Raw genomic sequence first — 15,969 nt, 5'->3', positions numbered from 1 at the left:
TTTTAAGGTTCTGACGGTCCTGATCACTTTCACCTCCAATCCACCTCCAATCAGGCCTTCTCTAGTCCATCTTTGGCATGGAAGTGCCTGCGACCTGCTCTACATCGTATATGGAGCTCTTCTGTAAGGTGAATGTAGAAGCACCTATGCAAACCATTAGGTGATTACTTAGTGATTAAGCCACTGAAAATATCTGTCCCACTGCAAGTGGCCCATGCACAAAAAAATAAATAAATAAATAAATCACTTAGAACTTTTCCAGCCCCTTCCATACGTAGACAATTAAGGAAAGAAAATGCATACATTGCACAAGTGGCATTCAAGTAGTCAAATTAAACTGTCCGAATTAGGGTATCCAATGTAGATGTACTCTTAACAAAAATTAAACTTATTTGATTTTAAAAAAATTACCAATCTTATTAATTTTCACAAACAAGACTCCTCCAGGAATCAGAGGTTAGGATGGTTCAACTAGCATGATGGATGTGTGCGATCTTCAGATCTTATAAATTAAGGAGAGCGGAAGGAGAAATCAGCAAAGAATCAATTTCCCTTTTCTAGAGCAGAGTGAAGGAATAGAGAGTTGTTATTCTCAACAGAGAAGATTTCTTATTTCTGTCTTTCTTTTAAATGTATTAATATATTGGGGAGGATATTGGAAGGTGAGTGGTTGCTTCGATTCCGAGAGAAAAGCTCTCACCACCTTTCGGAACTCTCTCAACGATTCCTTCAATATTCTCTCTTCATGGGATGATGATGCCTCTGACTGCTGCAAATGGAGAGGAATTACCTGCCACAACATGACTGGGTTTGTTCTTAAACTCGACCTCCACACTCATTATGACGGGTTCCTTATTAATGGCGGAATTGATCCGGCTTTGGGTCTAAGTGGCAGAATTGATCCAGCTTTGGTGGAACTGCAGCATCTTCAGCTCCTGGACTTGAGCTTTAATGCTTTTGATGGTGCACCAATTCCAGATTTCCTGGGTTCAATGAAGGAGTTGAGGCATTTGGACTTGACATATGCAGGCTTCAGTGGGAGAATCCCTCATCAGCTTGGAAACCTCTCTAAACTCATTTCCCTGAAGCCTTCTTCAGATTATTCTTTGAGCGCCAAAAACCTTTGGTGGTTGACAACCCTACCTTCTCTCAATTACATGTCTTTAGTGAACCTTTCCATGGCAAGCCATGATTGGGTGCACGTAATTAACATGTCTCCTTCCCTTGTTGAGTTGTACCTATGGAACTGTGGTCTTTCATATATTTCTCTAACTCTTCCTTCTGTTAATTTTACATCTCTCCGTGTCCTTGATCTTCGTTTTAACAACTTCAACTCTACCATTCACCATTCCAAACTGGATAGCTAACATTAGTAGCCTCGTGTCCTTGGATCTCTCATATAACAACTTTCATGGTGAGGTTCCTTATCAATTCTCACAACTTCCTAACTTGGAAGAGTTGTGGTTGGTATCAGCTGATGATGACCTCAGGGTTGATTTGTCAGAGTTCCTTGAAGGCAACTTGAGGAAGCTGAAGATAGCTTCTATCTTTCAGTTTATATCTTTGGTTATATGAGCTCAAAAATCTTAAACGCCTTTCTCTATCCGATTGCATGCTGACAGGCCCAATCCCTGCAGCTCGTCTTGGAGGATTGTCTTCCTTGGAAGAATTAGATCTCTTATGGAATCAGTTGAATGGGACAATCCCAACAACTTTAGGACAACTTTCTAACTTGTTTTTGCTTGACCTCTCTAACGAATCCTTGACAGGAAACGTGTCCGAAAAGTGTTTTTGAAAACCTCTAAAAGTTGACGTACTTATATTTGTCTTCCAATTCTTTGGTTTTTGATCCACGCTCTAATTGGGCCACTCCATTTCAGCTTTATAGAATTGGGCTAAGATCATGTCATTTAGGTCCTCAATTTCCTCTGTGGTTACGAACACAAAAATACGTATGGATTTTGGATCTCTCTAACACAACCATCTATGGCATCATCCCCACCTGGTTTTGGGATTTAACACCCCCACTTTCTCAACTGAACCTTTCAAATAACCAGATTTTTGGCCAATTGCCAAACACTTTAAAAATGGAGCCTCAAGCCTCGTACATTGATTTGAGTTCAAATAATTTGAGTGGTCCCACACCCTGCATATTGAATGGAGCCAGAGTACTTGATCTCTCCAACAATCAATTTTCTGGGCCAATCCCACCCAATTTTACATCCACAATGCAGTATTTAGAATACTTTTCTGCCAAAGGTATCCAAATCGGTGGCACGATTCCCTCATCCATAGAAGGAATGAATTCCTTGACTGCCCTTGACCTTTCTCGAAACAATATTGGTGGTATCATTCCATTGAGTTTGGGTAATTGTGTAGCCCTTGAGGCAGTTGATTTGAGCAACAACAAGTTATCAGGAGAAATACGTACCCAAGTCCTTGGGTCAGTTGTGTCGACTCCGAACGATGCACTTGAGCAACAATAGACTATCAGGAAAAATTCCTTTCTCCTTAAAGAAACGTGCTGGTTTGGAGACTATGGACCTTAGATACAACAATTTCTCAGGTCACATTCTCACTTGGATTAGCAAAAGCTTTCCGGCTTTAAGAATTCTGCGCTTACAATCCAATATGTTTACTGGCAATATCCCACCACGACTATTAAACCTAACTTTTCTTCAGCTCCTTGGTGTGGCGCCACAAAATTGTTTATCTGGTTCAATTCCCCAAAGTTTTGAAAATCTCTTGGCGATGAAGAATCAGCGGAAGATAAACCTCGTTCTTTCGTATGGAAGGGCGGGATCATCCTATTACAAGTAAAACTTGCTTGTGTCGGTGAAGGGGCAAATGCTTGAATACACAAGAACAATTTCGCTGGTTACATGCATTGACCTTTCAAGAAATAACTTATCTGGAGAGATATCTGAAGGATTCACAGGACTTTTGGGATTACATGCTTTAAACTTATCTGGAAATCATTTGACTGGAAAGATCCCAGACAAGATTGATAAATTAGCATTGCTAAAGTCTTTTGATTTCTCTGAAAATCAACTTTCAGGTACAATTCCTCTGAGCATATCAAATTAACTTTTCTAAGTTGCTTGAACTTGTCATTTAACAACTTGTGGGGGACAATTCCATCTGGAAATTAGCTCCAGATATTCCAAGATCCTTCTATTTATATGGGCAACAACGGACTTTGTGGACCTCCTCTTCTAGATAAGTGTGTTAGCGATAAGACTCCTCCAAGTCCTAGTGACGTTGAAAAAGATGAAGAAGAGGATGAGATGCGTTGGCTTTGGCTTTACTCTGGGCTGGAACCAAGATTTGCAGTTAGGTTTTAGGCCTTATGTGGCATTTTAGTGCTCAAGAGGTCTTGGAGGATTGTCTATTACCACTTCTTTGATGAGATGAAAGAGTCTATCTTTAGTAATTGTTACGGGATGTTATATTGAAGAAGTTTGATAGAAATCCAAGTAATGTGTAATGAATAATCATTGTAATGTTGGATGCTTCATGGTGGTTTTTTTTTTTTTTTTTTCTTTTTTTTTTGAGTACTTTTAGCGAGAGTTGTAATAGAAAGCTTTAGTGATGAATATGGGGAGAGGATCGGTCAGTATATAATAATTATCAATAAAATCACAATTGGTATACTCCCAAAATTCTTTTTTTAAAAATTAAAAATAATAAATACTCCTACTTTGCATAAGCCAGTTGCTCTCCTCATCAACTGGGGCAAGCCAATAAGAGAAACTGATGCGCTGCGAAAGCCTTTCTTACCAAAGTTAACACGAGTAATGGTCTAGTGCTCAGTCCAATCAATTAATTGGACCGTCCACAAGGCTAATGACATATTTCAATGGGATACCATGCAAATCTTAACCAGATCAAATGATTCTGGTCATACGATCAATCAACTATAAAATGGACAGTAGGATGCCTCGTGCAAAAATAGGTCCATTCTACAATTTGGGCCATCTATTTTTTGGGATCAGTTAGTGGAACAAAAGAAGTATTTCTATCAAATGATCCAAACCATCCAATCAAATGGCCCAGGAAATGGAAGGCTACAGAAAAAGAAGGGAAACTTTTGGATGGATCTGATTATCTGATCTGTGTAATTTTTACAAGGTGGCTTACGAAAGCATTTGAGTTAATGGTTAGTCAGGAGCATGGATTTAAAACTAACGATTCGATGCGACTCACAGGGACTTTGAGTCATGTGGCGATATTTCGTTAATGACAAAAATACTCTTACAGTACTTTACATATACCCTCACTCTCCTTGCTCTTGCTCCAGTGGTAGACTCTTAGGAGTTTTAACACCTGGTCAAGGGTTAGAGCACCCATAGGTGGTGCAATCCCACTAAGGCGTGAGTGTGTTGCGGTGTGTGTGCGTGTGTAAAAAAAAAACAAAAAAAACAAAAAAAGAAAGGATGTACTAAACCCATAGAGTAACAAAGACGAATAATCCAGAGCACTATAAGTGCTCCTAGTTGTGTTGGGACTCTTGGATAATTTGATTGCTCGATCTGTACCATTCATCAGGCCCATGACAAATTTTACGGGCTACATAGAAAATTTACACTGTTCAGACAATTCTAAGCATCCATCAACAGCCTACAAAATGGACAGCTACGATTGTTTACATAAGAATAGGTCTGATTGGATGGCTTATGTTTCTAAACGATCACTATTATCAGTCAATCCTAACCATTATACCAATGGCCTACAAAAATTGTGATTTTTTGCATTGTAGACCCTGAAATGAATACTGGACTAATGGACGGCATAGATTGATCGACAGTCAGACAATCAAAGCCTCCCAATAGAACAAGGAGCACTGTAACTTATAATGATCTGAACCACTGGATCATTTCTCAATAACAAAACAATACAACCTTATCCATTGAACATTTAATAAAAATAAATAAAAATAAAATAAAAAACCACGTGATCACATGATGGGGAATGCATGTGGATTTTCATCGCTGAAAAGGGATGCCACAGCTTCATCAGATGACACAGCCACTGAGTAGGTCGCGGGAGTATGGAAGAAAGTGTGTACACTCGCCACATCGTTGCTGGACCTTTCCTAATAGTGGTTCGCTATGTGGACCGGGTATTTATAAAATGATGAATAATGGGAGTAAACTGGGAATGGCCATAACTCGTCAGCCTTCCCAGTCCGACGGACGGTCTTGATTACCTTCTTCTCCTCCACTGCATGCCCTCTTACTTCTGTGTTTCCATTTCTATGTCTATTTCATCTACTCCTGCGGAGCAGGGAAAGAACTGAATAAATCAATATACTAGTTATTCATCTATGAATATCATGGGGTGGCACATGTGCCAATGTGGCATACATGTTTAAGATTCAATCAGTTAATCAAGCAGGCCCCACTTAAGACTTGCACCATATGTACATGTATTATATCTTACAAATATGTCTATTTCTTTAAATATAGACCATTGGTTTCATTCCTTTAAAATGTCTATTTCTTTGTGCATGTGTGGCCCTCTTGATCAGTGGATGGATAAAAAATATTTAAGGGGAAAATAAGGATTTTATCAATTTCTCGTTAGGCCGGGTCGACTCTGGGCAGGCTTGGGCAACCAATTTTTCTGGGCTTAAACCGAGCCTGTGTGGTAGGCCCATGCAAGTTCAGGCCAGGATCAGGCTCAGGGTCTTAACTGTTGGGTCGACCAGGGCCTAGCTTGGCCTGACACAACCCTCTTACATTGCCACTTGTACTTGGGCAACATAAATTTTTGTAGGCCGGGGTTCATTTTCAAATCAGGCCCATACCTGACTTCGAGGTCTTTTGTAGGCCCAATCTGGACCCATATCCGGGTTGGATGCCTAACCGAATGTAAGAAGCTAGAGAAGTAATTTGCATTTTGGAATCTAGCAACTGAATCTGCTAACAGATGACAAGGCTTTGAATATTGAGTTTGTTTATGGTCCATTTGGTTGCACCAAATATCACCAAATTTCATTATATGTTGCACCAAATTAGACTGACTAATCATGAAATATCATGGTATTTGGTGCAAACAAACACGCCATTAGTTAACACAAGAAGCATGCTTAGGATTAGAAAATGTGCATTACTTGATTGGGCCCATATAGCTGAATGGCTCAACAATCCGAACCATCCATTAAAGTTGTAATAATTAATGCTCATAATGCTGGTATAGAGGTGGCGTTGTTTTGGTAATTAATCCTCATAATGCTGAACCACGAGTGATTTAAACGCAGCTTTGAAAAAGAGTGGCCCCTTCGGGTAGGCCGACTATGGTGTTAATTTTAAATCTACCCTGAACATCTGATGGGTCACCTCATTTTACACCTAGGGCTCAAATTTCAGGCCCATCCATGCTTCAGGTGGACCACACAATTGGAAATAGTTGATAAAGAAAAGTTCACCCTCCAAACTATTTACGTTGGCGTGGCGTACTTGAAAGATGAATGGATCTGAATTTTGACCCTATATGAGTTCTCCTTAGTGTCTCCTAACTGATGAATGGCTTAGATCTTAACAAATATGCCACTTTACATAATTATGACATGCATTCTTAAATACCACAGTATAGGTGTATGCATTGTATAAAAGGGAGAATTTTTTCGTTAAATGCCCAGCTAATTGGGCCAAACTCGCGATCCAACTAGTTGTGTGTAAGCATTTCTCTCTCTATCTCACATACAACTAGTTGGACATTACATTTTCGTCCAACTAGCTATGCATTTAATAAAAAAACATCTTCTTAATTAATGTCAGTAAATGTTTCCATTGCATACTAATTTCATTATAGTATGGAAAAGCACCATTGCTTGGGTGGCCCCATCATGGTGTTAATGTAAAATCAACCCCGACAATCATGTATGTCACTCCATGTTAGATCAAGATCTTAAAATTTATCTCCATCTTTAGTTCAAGAGGACCACACGAGAATCAGTGTACATGGAAAGGTTCACCCTCCAAACAGTTTTGCTTAGTGTGGCTCACATGAATCATGTATGAACCTAATTTTTGGGACCTAGGCTTACTTCTGGTATGACATCTAATTGTTGGAATAGATTTCACAGTTTCATCATGATGGGCCTGGTAAAAATCAAGGGCGTATGTCTCTCTCCTAGTTAATCTCATTGGTGTGGCCCATCCAAATCACGGGTTAGCCTGATTTATTGGCACGATGCTTATTACTTGATTATACGTCTAATAGTTGGAGTGGAGCTCACATAAATATCAAGTTAGGCCTATAAATAATAAAAAAAAAATCACGGTGGGAGTTCATGTAGTATATATAGAGGTGGGCATCGAGTCGAGGTGGGCCAAGCTTGGCTTGGCTTGTCCATGATATACTCGAGTTCGAGCTCGAACTTGAGCTCGGCCTCGAGCTCAACATTGAAGCTTGGCTTGTTTGCCAAAGCTATCGAGTCGAGTTCGAGTCGAGCCAGTGGTTCAAGTCGAGTCGAGTTTACCTCGAGTCGAGCTCGAGCTTGTTGGGTGAGAGAGTAATGGATTTTATTCTTGATCCTCTTCCATTGATGAAAAATTCAAAAATCTAAAGAGAATCAAAGCAAAACCCGATGAAAAAATCAAAACAAAGCTTTGAATCAGATGAGGAAACCTGTAAGAATCGATTTGTTCTTGATCTTCTTCCACTAGCAAAAATCCAAGTACTAGAAAAGAAACAGAGCAAAACATAGATCAGAAATCTAAGTAAAGAGCTCTAGCCAATCAAATCATTGGATTTCCTCGAAGCTCTAACAAATCTAAGAAGAACTCATCTCGAATTTCTTAGGTTTCTTGTCTAAGAAGTAAATCTTAAGGGATTGAAATCGTACAATTGTGGAGCTGAAATGAAAACTGGTGGTGGTGGTCGGGTGTTCACTCCCCAAGTATAGGGTTGTGATGTAGTAATAAACTCGGTGAGACCGAGGTCGAATCCCAAGGGACTGATACCTGTACGTACTCTGAAACTAGGTAGAAATAGAACTAGCCTAAGATGAAATTTAAATCAAATATAAATTGATGAATGATGGTGAGAAATTAATGTAAAACTTAAGAGAAATTAGAGATAAGAAACTAGGGATTCAAAAGATCCACTTGTAGAGATCAGGAAGATCTTAGGCCTACTTCAAGAATCATGGAAATTAAACTGAACTTCCTCTAATATAATTTGAAAGGAATGAAAGGTATATAAATTAGAATGGATTCCATCACCAAACCATGCCTAGGAGATAAAGCAAACAATAGAATTAAACTAATTACCAACCAATCATCATGCTATGAAGTTTAGGAAGGGTACCATCATCCGACCATGCCCAGGAGACGATGGTGAACAACATGGCTTCCTGACGTCATAAACATAAAAGGAAAGGAACATGTTCAAAGCTATCACAGACCCATTGTAATTTCAGTCACAACAGACCATTAAAAACTAAAAACACTCCCTTAAATAAACTATAATTGGTATCAGTTCAGTATGAATACAAAACACAAGCAAAAGAGTCCCCCATCACACTACAAGCTTCACCTCTTAGCCCTAGCTAAGAGGTTCAGCCACTCATGGACATGATGAGGCTATAATCTCTGGAAAAATTCATAAACAAAAGAAACTAAAGAAGAAGAAAAGCTCGAACCCGTCTCTACTTTTGTTTCTCTCTCTCTTCTTCTTGTTCCACGTCCCTGCTTCCCCAGCTCTCGTCCTTAAGCTCTGGCCGTCCTCTCCTCCCTTCTCCAGCTCTCCTAGGACGTTTTTATAACTGCAAGGGGCGATGGAGAAGCTGTCGCAGCAGCTACACACGCGCAGCGAAAGCTTTTTCGCAACAAACTTCGGAGCTTTTAAACTTGCCACTTTCCTCGCTCAATCTCTAAAGAAACACCGTCTCTTAGGACGTTTTTGAGCGATCTATATGATGGATAGTTCCGATCTGCCATATGATCAAAGATGGTGGGCAACAACCGCCTGAAAAACTGGATTTCGCGGACGTGCGTAGCCTTTTGCACGTCCAGCACTGTCGTGATCGGTGGGCCCTACAGAGGTTCTTTCATGGAAATCCACCCCGTCCATTAGATTGCCCTCAAAATTTCAGTCAGAAACGAATGGTTTTGAATGTCCATCGACTCGGACCAGAGAAGAAATTATGCTAAAATCAATTTGAACGTTGCAGGGCAGTCCACTTATGGCCTCTGTATCGCGCACGTGTGCTTGCATGGGTACAAACAGTCAGCATAGATTTGATGTATTCATGGCCCTCTACACAATGGACGGCTTGGATCATCCGTACGGTCACTCTGTGGGGCCCACTAGCGTCCGCAAAACGGACGCCGTCCGTCCATTACGCAGTGCCAAACGGCAGTTGCCGTTTTGAGAAAGAGACGCGGGTCAGCACCTGCTGACCCGCCTTACTTGGTTCGGCGCGCAGCGGCACGTGTGTACATTATGTACACACACTGTACATACGGGACCCATTGTGATGCCGTGAGACATCTGCTCCGTCCATTTGCTGTGTCACTCCATTTAAGGCGTTGAGAACAAAATTGAAGCATTTTCAGATACCAGGCGGGCCCCAAATCATTGATTTATGGGCTGATTTGTCCGTTGGGCCACTTCTAGAGGGATCCAATGGCTGAAATTTGACGTGTACGATTAGTTTTTGGTCCTCGAGCCATGTATAAAGTTTCGAGCCGAACAGATGATGGAAACCCAGTGATCTTGCATTCTGGCTGACTTTTAGGCCACTTGAGCTTCAGTTTCTCGATTTTCGCGGATCCCTGGCGTGTAATTCCGTCGATTTTGGTCCCTTAGAGTCCGTCACTTGCCTTTAGTGTCATTAGAGTGTTAAATCCATGCTTTAAACTTCCTTTTCAATCCATGCTCGTAAATACACTTTGCATCACAAACATGATTAAAGCGGGCTATTAAACGGTATCATGTTCATAAATCCAAGCAATAACTGGGGTCTAATATGCAATATTTGACCCTCAACATCGAAGCGGGCGTGCGGCTGGCAGTGGCAGAGAAAGAGAAGAAAGGGAAAGAGAAGGGGGTGCGTGCAGTCGGGTAGAGACTCTAAGGTTTGTTTTTTATTTTTTTATTTTTAAATTTAAACTTAAAACTTTTATATATATATATATATATATATATATTAGTCGAGTCGAGTTGAAATACCCCCTAGTCGAACTTGGCTTGAACTCAACTCGAGCTTCAAATAATTAGCTTGGCTTGGCTTGAATCGTCCATTCAAGCCAAGTCAATCCGAGTTGACTCAAGCTGAGTTGAGCGAGCTTTTCGAACTAGCTTGACTCTTGATAAACCCTAAGTATACATCTTTTTCCAACATACTAGCATAATTTAAGGCGGTAGTTAATGCTCATAATGCTGGATTAGCTGCGGAAGTAATGTCACCACGTTCTATGGGCCCACCATAATGTATGTGTTATATCCACAATGTTCATCTGTTTGGAGAGATCATTTTAAGGCATGAGTCAAAGAATTATGTAGATCCAAAGCTAAAGTGAACCCCACCACAGAAAACAGTGGGAACAATGACTCCCACTGTTGAAACCTTTATAGGGCCCACCATGATGTCTATTTGAGATCTAACATGTTTAGAAGTTAACAGAGACATGGTATAAGGGAAAACACAAATAACGGCTTCATCGAAAACTTTTGTGGCCTCAGGATGTTTTCAAGGGTAAGCGTTCAACTCCCAATGTTTTCCGTGGTGTGGTGCACTTAAGCTTTTAATCTGGTTCATTCTTTGTGTCATGTCATAAAATGATCTCTCCAAATAGACGGACGGTGTGGATACAACACATACATCATGGCAAGGCCTACAAAACATTACGATAAGCCCTCGGAAGTTTTTAATTGTGGGTGTTCAATGTAAAATCTTTTATGTGGTGTGATCCACTTAAAATTTGGATCTACTTCATTTTTAAGATCATAGAATGGAATGATGTGTAAAAACTATTTGGTGGCGTGGATAAACAGCGCGTACATGAAGGTGGGCCCCACGGTCAGGTAAGCACCCCCACTGCTTTGTTACCAGGTAACACTGATCCACTCCCCCAACCAATCTCGGGAAGGTCCGACATTTTTTGAACCAACCGTCCAAAAGGTCCACCCTTTATATTTGCACAGGGCCTACCGTGATGCGTACCACGAAATCTACTCCGATCATTGTTTGTGTAATCCTGTACAGAGTCCAGAGTCAAAAAATCTGGCTGATATGTGATTCAAGTGGACCATACTAATAGAAACAGAAACAGATGGGAGAGACGTCCACCCTTGATTGTTACCAGGCTTACCGTGATGAGCATGTTAAATCCATTCCAACCATTGGATTCCACACCAGATTCTAAGCCTAATGACTAAAATGAAGGCTCATGAATGATTTAAATGGGGCCATACCAAGGGAAACAGTTTTCAGGGTAAGCATTCCTTTTAGATTGTTTCTAATGGTGTGGTCTATTTGGACCAGTGATGGGGCTGATTTAAGAGCCCTGGGTGTAGCATTGGGTAACTTAGGGCGTGTTTGGGCAGTGAGATTAGAAGTGATCAGGTGGGATGGGATTCATCTGGTCCTGTGCCAATTCCAACTCCATGTTTGGGAAGAATGAAAAAGCTTGGAATTAGATTAGATGGAATTGCATTGGGTCTTGTGCCAATTTTACTCAATGTTAGCAAGTTGTGTAGGTCCCACCAAGACGTGTGGGCTATATCCACACCGTCCACCCATTTTTGAGATTATTTTAGAGCATGGGGCAAAAAATCAGGTAAATCTAAAGCTCAAGTGGACCCCACCATAGAAAGCAACGGGGATTGAATACTTACTGTTGAAAACTTCTTTGGGGCCACATAAGTTTTGGATCTACCTCATTTTTAGGCCCATGCCATAAAATGAGGTTACAAAATAAATAAACGGTTTAGATATAACACATATGTGTTATTCTTAGTAATTTCAAATGATGGTGGGTATATTCATTCAATGTACCACCGTATTACCAACAAAGCATGGCATTAATCTTATCCCATGGCAACGAGGGACAATCCCTGCCCTAGGTAATAACTATGTTTTTTGAATCCCATCCCACCTAAGCCCTTCTAATCCCCCGGCCCAAACATGCCCTTAGCTAATGGCTGAGGTGGATTTTACATGAACATCGTGGTAGAGCCATCCAAAGCCATTAGCTCCTTTTCCTAATGAAAGTATATTTTGCATGTGCGTAATTCATTACCATTAATTAGCTTTTAATTCAGACAACTAGTTGGACGGTCCAACTAGACCGTCCAATTAGTTGGAATTAATGAATGCTAATTAATGTTGAGAGAGAGATAAGGCTTTGTTTATTTTACCTTCAAACGAGTGTTTCAAAATGATTATTGGCTTGGGTGGGCCCTACTGTGATGTTAATGTAAATTCCACCCAACCATCATGTGTGTCACCCCCATGTTAGCCTTAGGGGCCGAAAGTCAACCCCACTGGTGGTTCAGTTGGACTGTGAAATTGGAAATAGTGTGCTGAAAAATCTCACCCTCTAAAATGGTTTGTTTGACGAGGCCCACTTGAATCACATGTAGATCTTATTTTTGGGTCCCTCACCTAGCCTTTGATATAGCATCTAATGGTTGGAGTGGATTTCACATAATCATGATTGGGGTCCTGTAAAAATCAAAGGTGGACGTCTCTATTTCATCTGTTCTATTGGTGTGGCTCACGTGAATTACGAATCTGCTTTATATTTTGGCTCTAAACTCACAATGAGATTGCACATCGAGATGGTTGGAGTGGATCTTAAGTACATGTCACGGTGGGCCATATCAAAAATTTAGGTTGGCTTTATCTCCACTATTAAACTTCTTCGGATTCCAAGAAAGAAGGCGCATATTCCCAAAAAAGTGCGAGGGGACTAGGTGCAACATGTTCTCACGCACCACTGTACATCCCTGACCACGGGCCTACCTTGATATATGTATTGTATATCCATGACCTACATCCATATTTTCAGCTCATGATAGGACATGATTCAAAAAATGAAGCAGGTAAAATTCTCGTGTGGACCACACCACAAAAACTGTGGTGATTGGCAATTACAAACTTTTCGTAGTTCAAAAGTTTTGGATTAAGCTGAAATTTGCTTTTAATTTTTCTTTTACTTCATCAAAGCCTTTGTGACCTTTTCAATAGGGGTGTACATAGAGTTGAACAGAGTTAAGCTTGACTCAGCTTGGCCACTAGTTGACCTCGACTCGAACTCGGCTCGGCTCGGTCCTCGAGCTTGACTGGCCAACTCAGCTCGGTTCAGCTAGCAACTCGAGTCAATTCAAGCCGAGTTCGAGCCAAGATTGAGCCAACTTCGCCTGTGCAGCATTTCCACAAACACCTGGACAATACTTTCAAAATCTCACTGTTTGTAAAACAACAGTAATGGTTTTATATGTATTTTATCAAATACCTTCTGAGTAACATAAAAACTAAGAAAAAATGGGTATTTGTTCCTTGTACATACCTTCCTTACCACCAGCCACACTTCCTTGAGTCATTTCATCAAACACTTGGTGAGCAACATCAATATCAAAGTAACCGAGTCACCAAACCGGTTCGATTCGATTTGGGTTCGATCCGAGTCGAGTTGAGCAGAGGCCAACTCGAACTCGGATTGAACTCATTTTCAAGCTCAAAAAACCAGCTCAACTCAACTCGAACTCAACTTCGAACCGAGTTGAATCGAGATTTTTCGAGTCGAGTCGAGCGAGCTAACCGAGCCAACTCAGTTGTGTACACCTCTACTTTTCAATAAGTTGGGTGCCAAGTAAAAAGTATGGTGGGCCTGGGAAATTTTTAATTGTAAGAGTTGAATATCCACTATTTCCTATAGTGTGGACCACTTGAGATGTATTGGCACATAGTGATGTGCATGTGAGATCTACTGTGACCGTTAGATGTTTTGTCTCATTCTACTTCTCGAGACAAAATATCATACTCACTTTTGATATAGGTAGGCCACACTAATTGAATAGTATAGGAAGAGATGTCTTCCTTTGATTTTTATGGGATTCAAAGTTATAAGTGAAATCCACTCCAATCATTAGATGCTACACCAAAGGTTAGGCGTAGAAATCAAAAATCAAGGCCATACTTGATCTAAGTGTGCCTCATCAAAGGAATCATTTTGGAAGGTGAGCTTCTTTTTTTTTCCCCACATTATTTCCAATTGTGTGGTCCACTTGAACCATGGATGGAGTTGATTTTCGATTCCTAGATCTAACATGGGGTGACAGACGTGATAGTCCAGGTGGATTTTACATTAACACTACAGTGAAGCCCACCCACGCCTGGATCATTTTCAAAAGACCTCTTGAAAAGCTAACATGAAGCAAACACCTTCTCTCTTAACATTAATTAGCATTAATTAATGCTAACTAGGTATGTATATGGTATTTAAGAGAAAATTTTTTCGATTAAATGCCGAGCTAGTTGGATCAAAATCCAGTGTCCAACTAGTTGTGCGCGAGCATTTCCCATCAGTCAGATGCACCATTCCATCATGAACCTAGGTCTCAAAAATCAAGTCAATCCATGACTTGTGTGGGCCACACCACTTACAGAAGTGGGGAGGGGTCGTGCACCATTAAAATATTCATAATCAGTTTTTTGGGCCCACCGAGATGTGGTTTGCAAATCCAACCCATCCATTATGTGTGTCCCACTTGCATGAGGGTTCAGACCAAGTTTCAGCAGCATTCAAAACTCATGTGGGCCCCACCAAGTGCTTTTATATGTTTTAACGATGTTTCACATGATTTTAGATGGCATGGCCCACCTGAGTTCCGTATATGGCTGATTTTTGGGATATCCCATAATTTAGAGGGTACCCATCAAATGCACAGTGTTGATGGTCGGCACGCATCACGGTGGGGCCCACACAGCTCGACCTCACAGGAGCTAATCGTGAGGTCAAGCGCATAGTACCTTTTCCCATATATATATATATATATATATATATATATATATATATATATATATATATATATATATAGATATTGCATTTGGGTTGAAAGTTGTTTGGCTTAAATCACGCCACCAAATCCATTTTGGCACGGCTGTGCATTCACACACGTGACAGAAAACGAACGGAAGAAAGAGTGCCAACACTTTGTTTTTAGAACCATGCGCTGCAATGTACTTAAAATGACATTTTTTAGAAAAATGAACGGCGAGGAGATAGAATAGATACATCAAGGTGGGCCCCACGGTAAGGGCCATAGTGTTTTGGGTGTAACCGCTCCCGAATTTTACGTATGTACCGTGTTGGCCCCACAGGGCTTCGGTATGTAAAACAGGCGAGGATTTCTGTGTATGTTCCCACTGCCTGCGCATCAAGCATCGTTCTCTACCAGAGCATCAAATTACTCCGCGAAATAGATATCGTTGGAGAGGAAGAGGCTGAAAGCCAGGGTCTGAGCAAGAATAGAAAATGGAGAAGCTGAAATCTCTGGTTCCCATCCATCTGAAGCAGACAATCTCCAGTGCAACTTCGGACGATCTCCCTCGCACGTGCTCCTCACTCCTCAATTTTTTTTTTTTTTTTGTTAGCTTGTTAGTACACCCCACTGTCAGTTCACACATCACTGTTAGCCACCCCCACACGAGGGAATCGATACCAAGACCTCAGTGTTGAAACGAGGTATCTTTCACCTCTCTTCACCTCAAACAGGTAATTCAAAATCCCTCCTCCTTTCCATTCTCCAGTCTTCCAAAATTGCTTTCTTTTCCCTTCATTTAGTTTTTGTTTGACCTTTTCCTTTTTCTCATCTTCTTAGATTGTCGGAGAAGTAACGGACCGAGAGATGGGGCTGCGTCGTAAGAACGCAGTGTATGCTTTGGATTGGAAGCGGAAAGGGAATGAATGCTTTACGAGTGGCGATTTCATCCATGCTTTGAGATTCTAC

The 15,969-nt window shown here is 40.8% G+C and overlaps 1 protein-coding gene across 1 annotated transcript; it reads left to right on the top strand.

The window, feature by feature from the left end:
- Window positions 1–548: 548 nt before the first annotated feature.
- On the top strand, window positions 549–1,524 carry LOC131224680 (receptor-like protein EIX1). The gene is made up of 2 exons (XM_058219971.1): window positions 549–808; window positions 896–1,524. The coding sequence occupies exons 1-2, from the start codon at window positions 801–803 to the stop codon at window positions 1,365–1,367; spliced, it is 480 nt and encodes a 159-aa protein (XP_058075954.1). The 5' UTR covers window positions 549–800; the 3' UTR covers window positions 1,368–1,524.
- The last annotated feature ends 14,445 nt before the right edge of the window (window positions 1,525–15,969 follow it).

The sequence above is a fragment of the Magnolia sinica genome, chromosome 14 (assembly GCF_029962835.1).
Source record: "Magnolia sinica isolate HGM2019 chromosome 14, MsV1, whole genome shotgun sequence".
NCBI classification, from domain to species: domain Eukaryota; kingdom Viridiplantae; phylum Streptophyta; class Magnoliopsida; order Magnoliales; family Magnoliaceae; genus Magnolia; species Magnolia sinica.
This window is presented reverse-complemented; position numbering and strand designations above follow the sequence as displayed.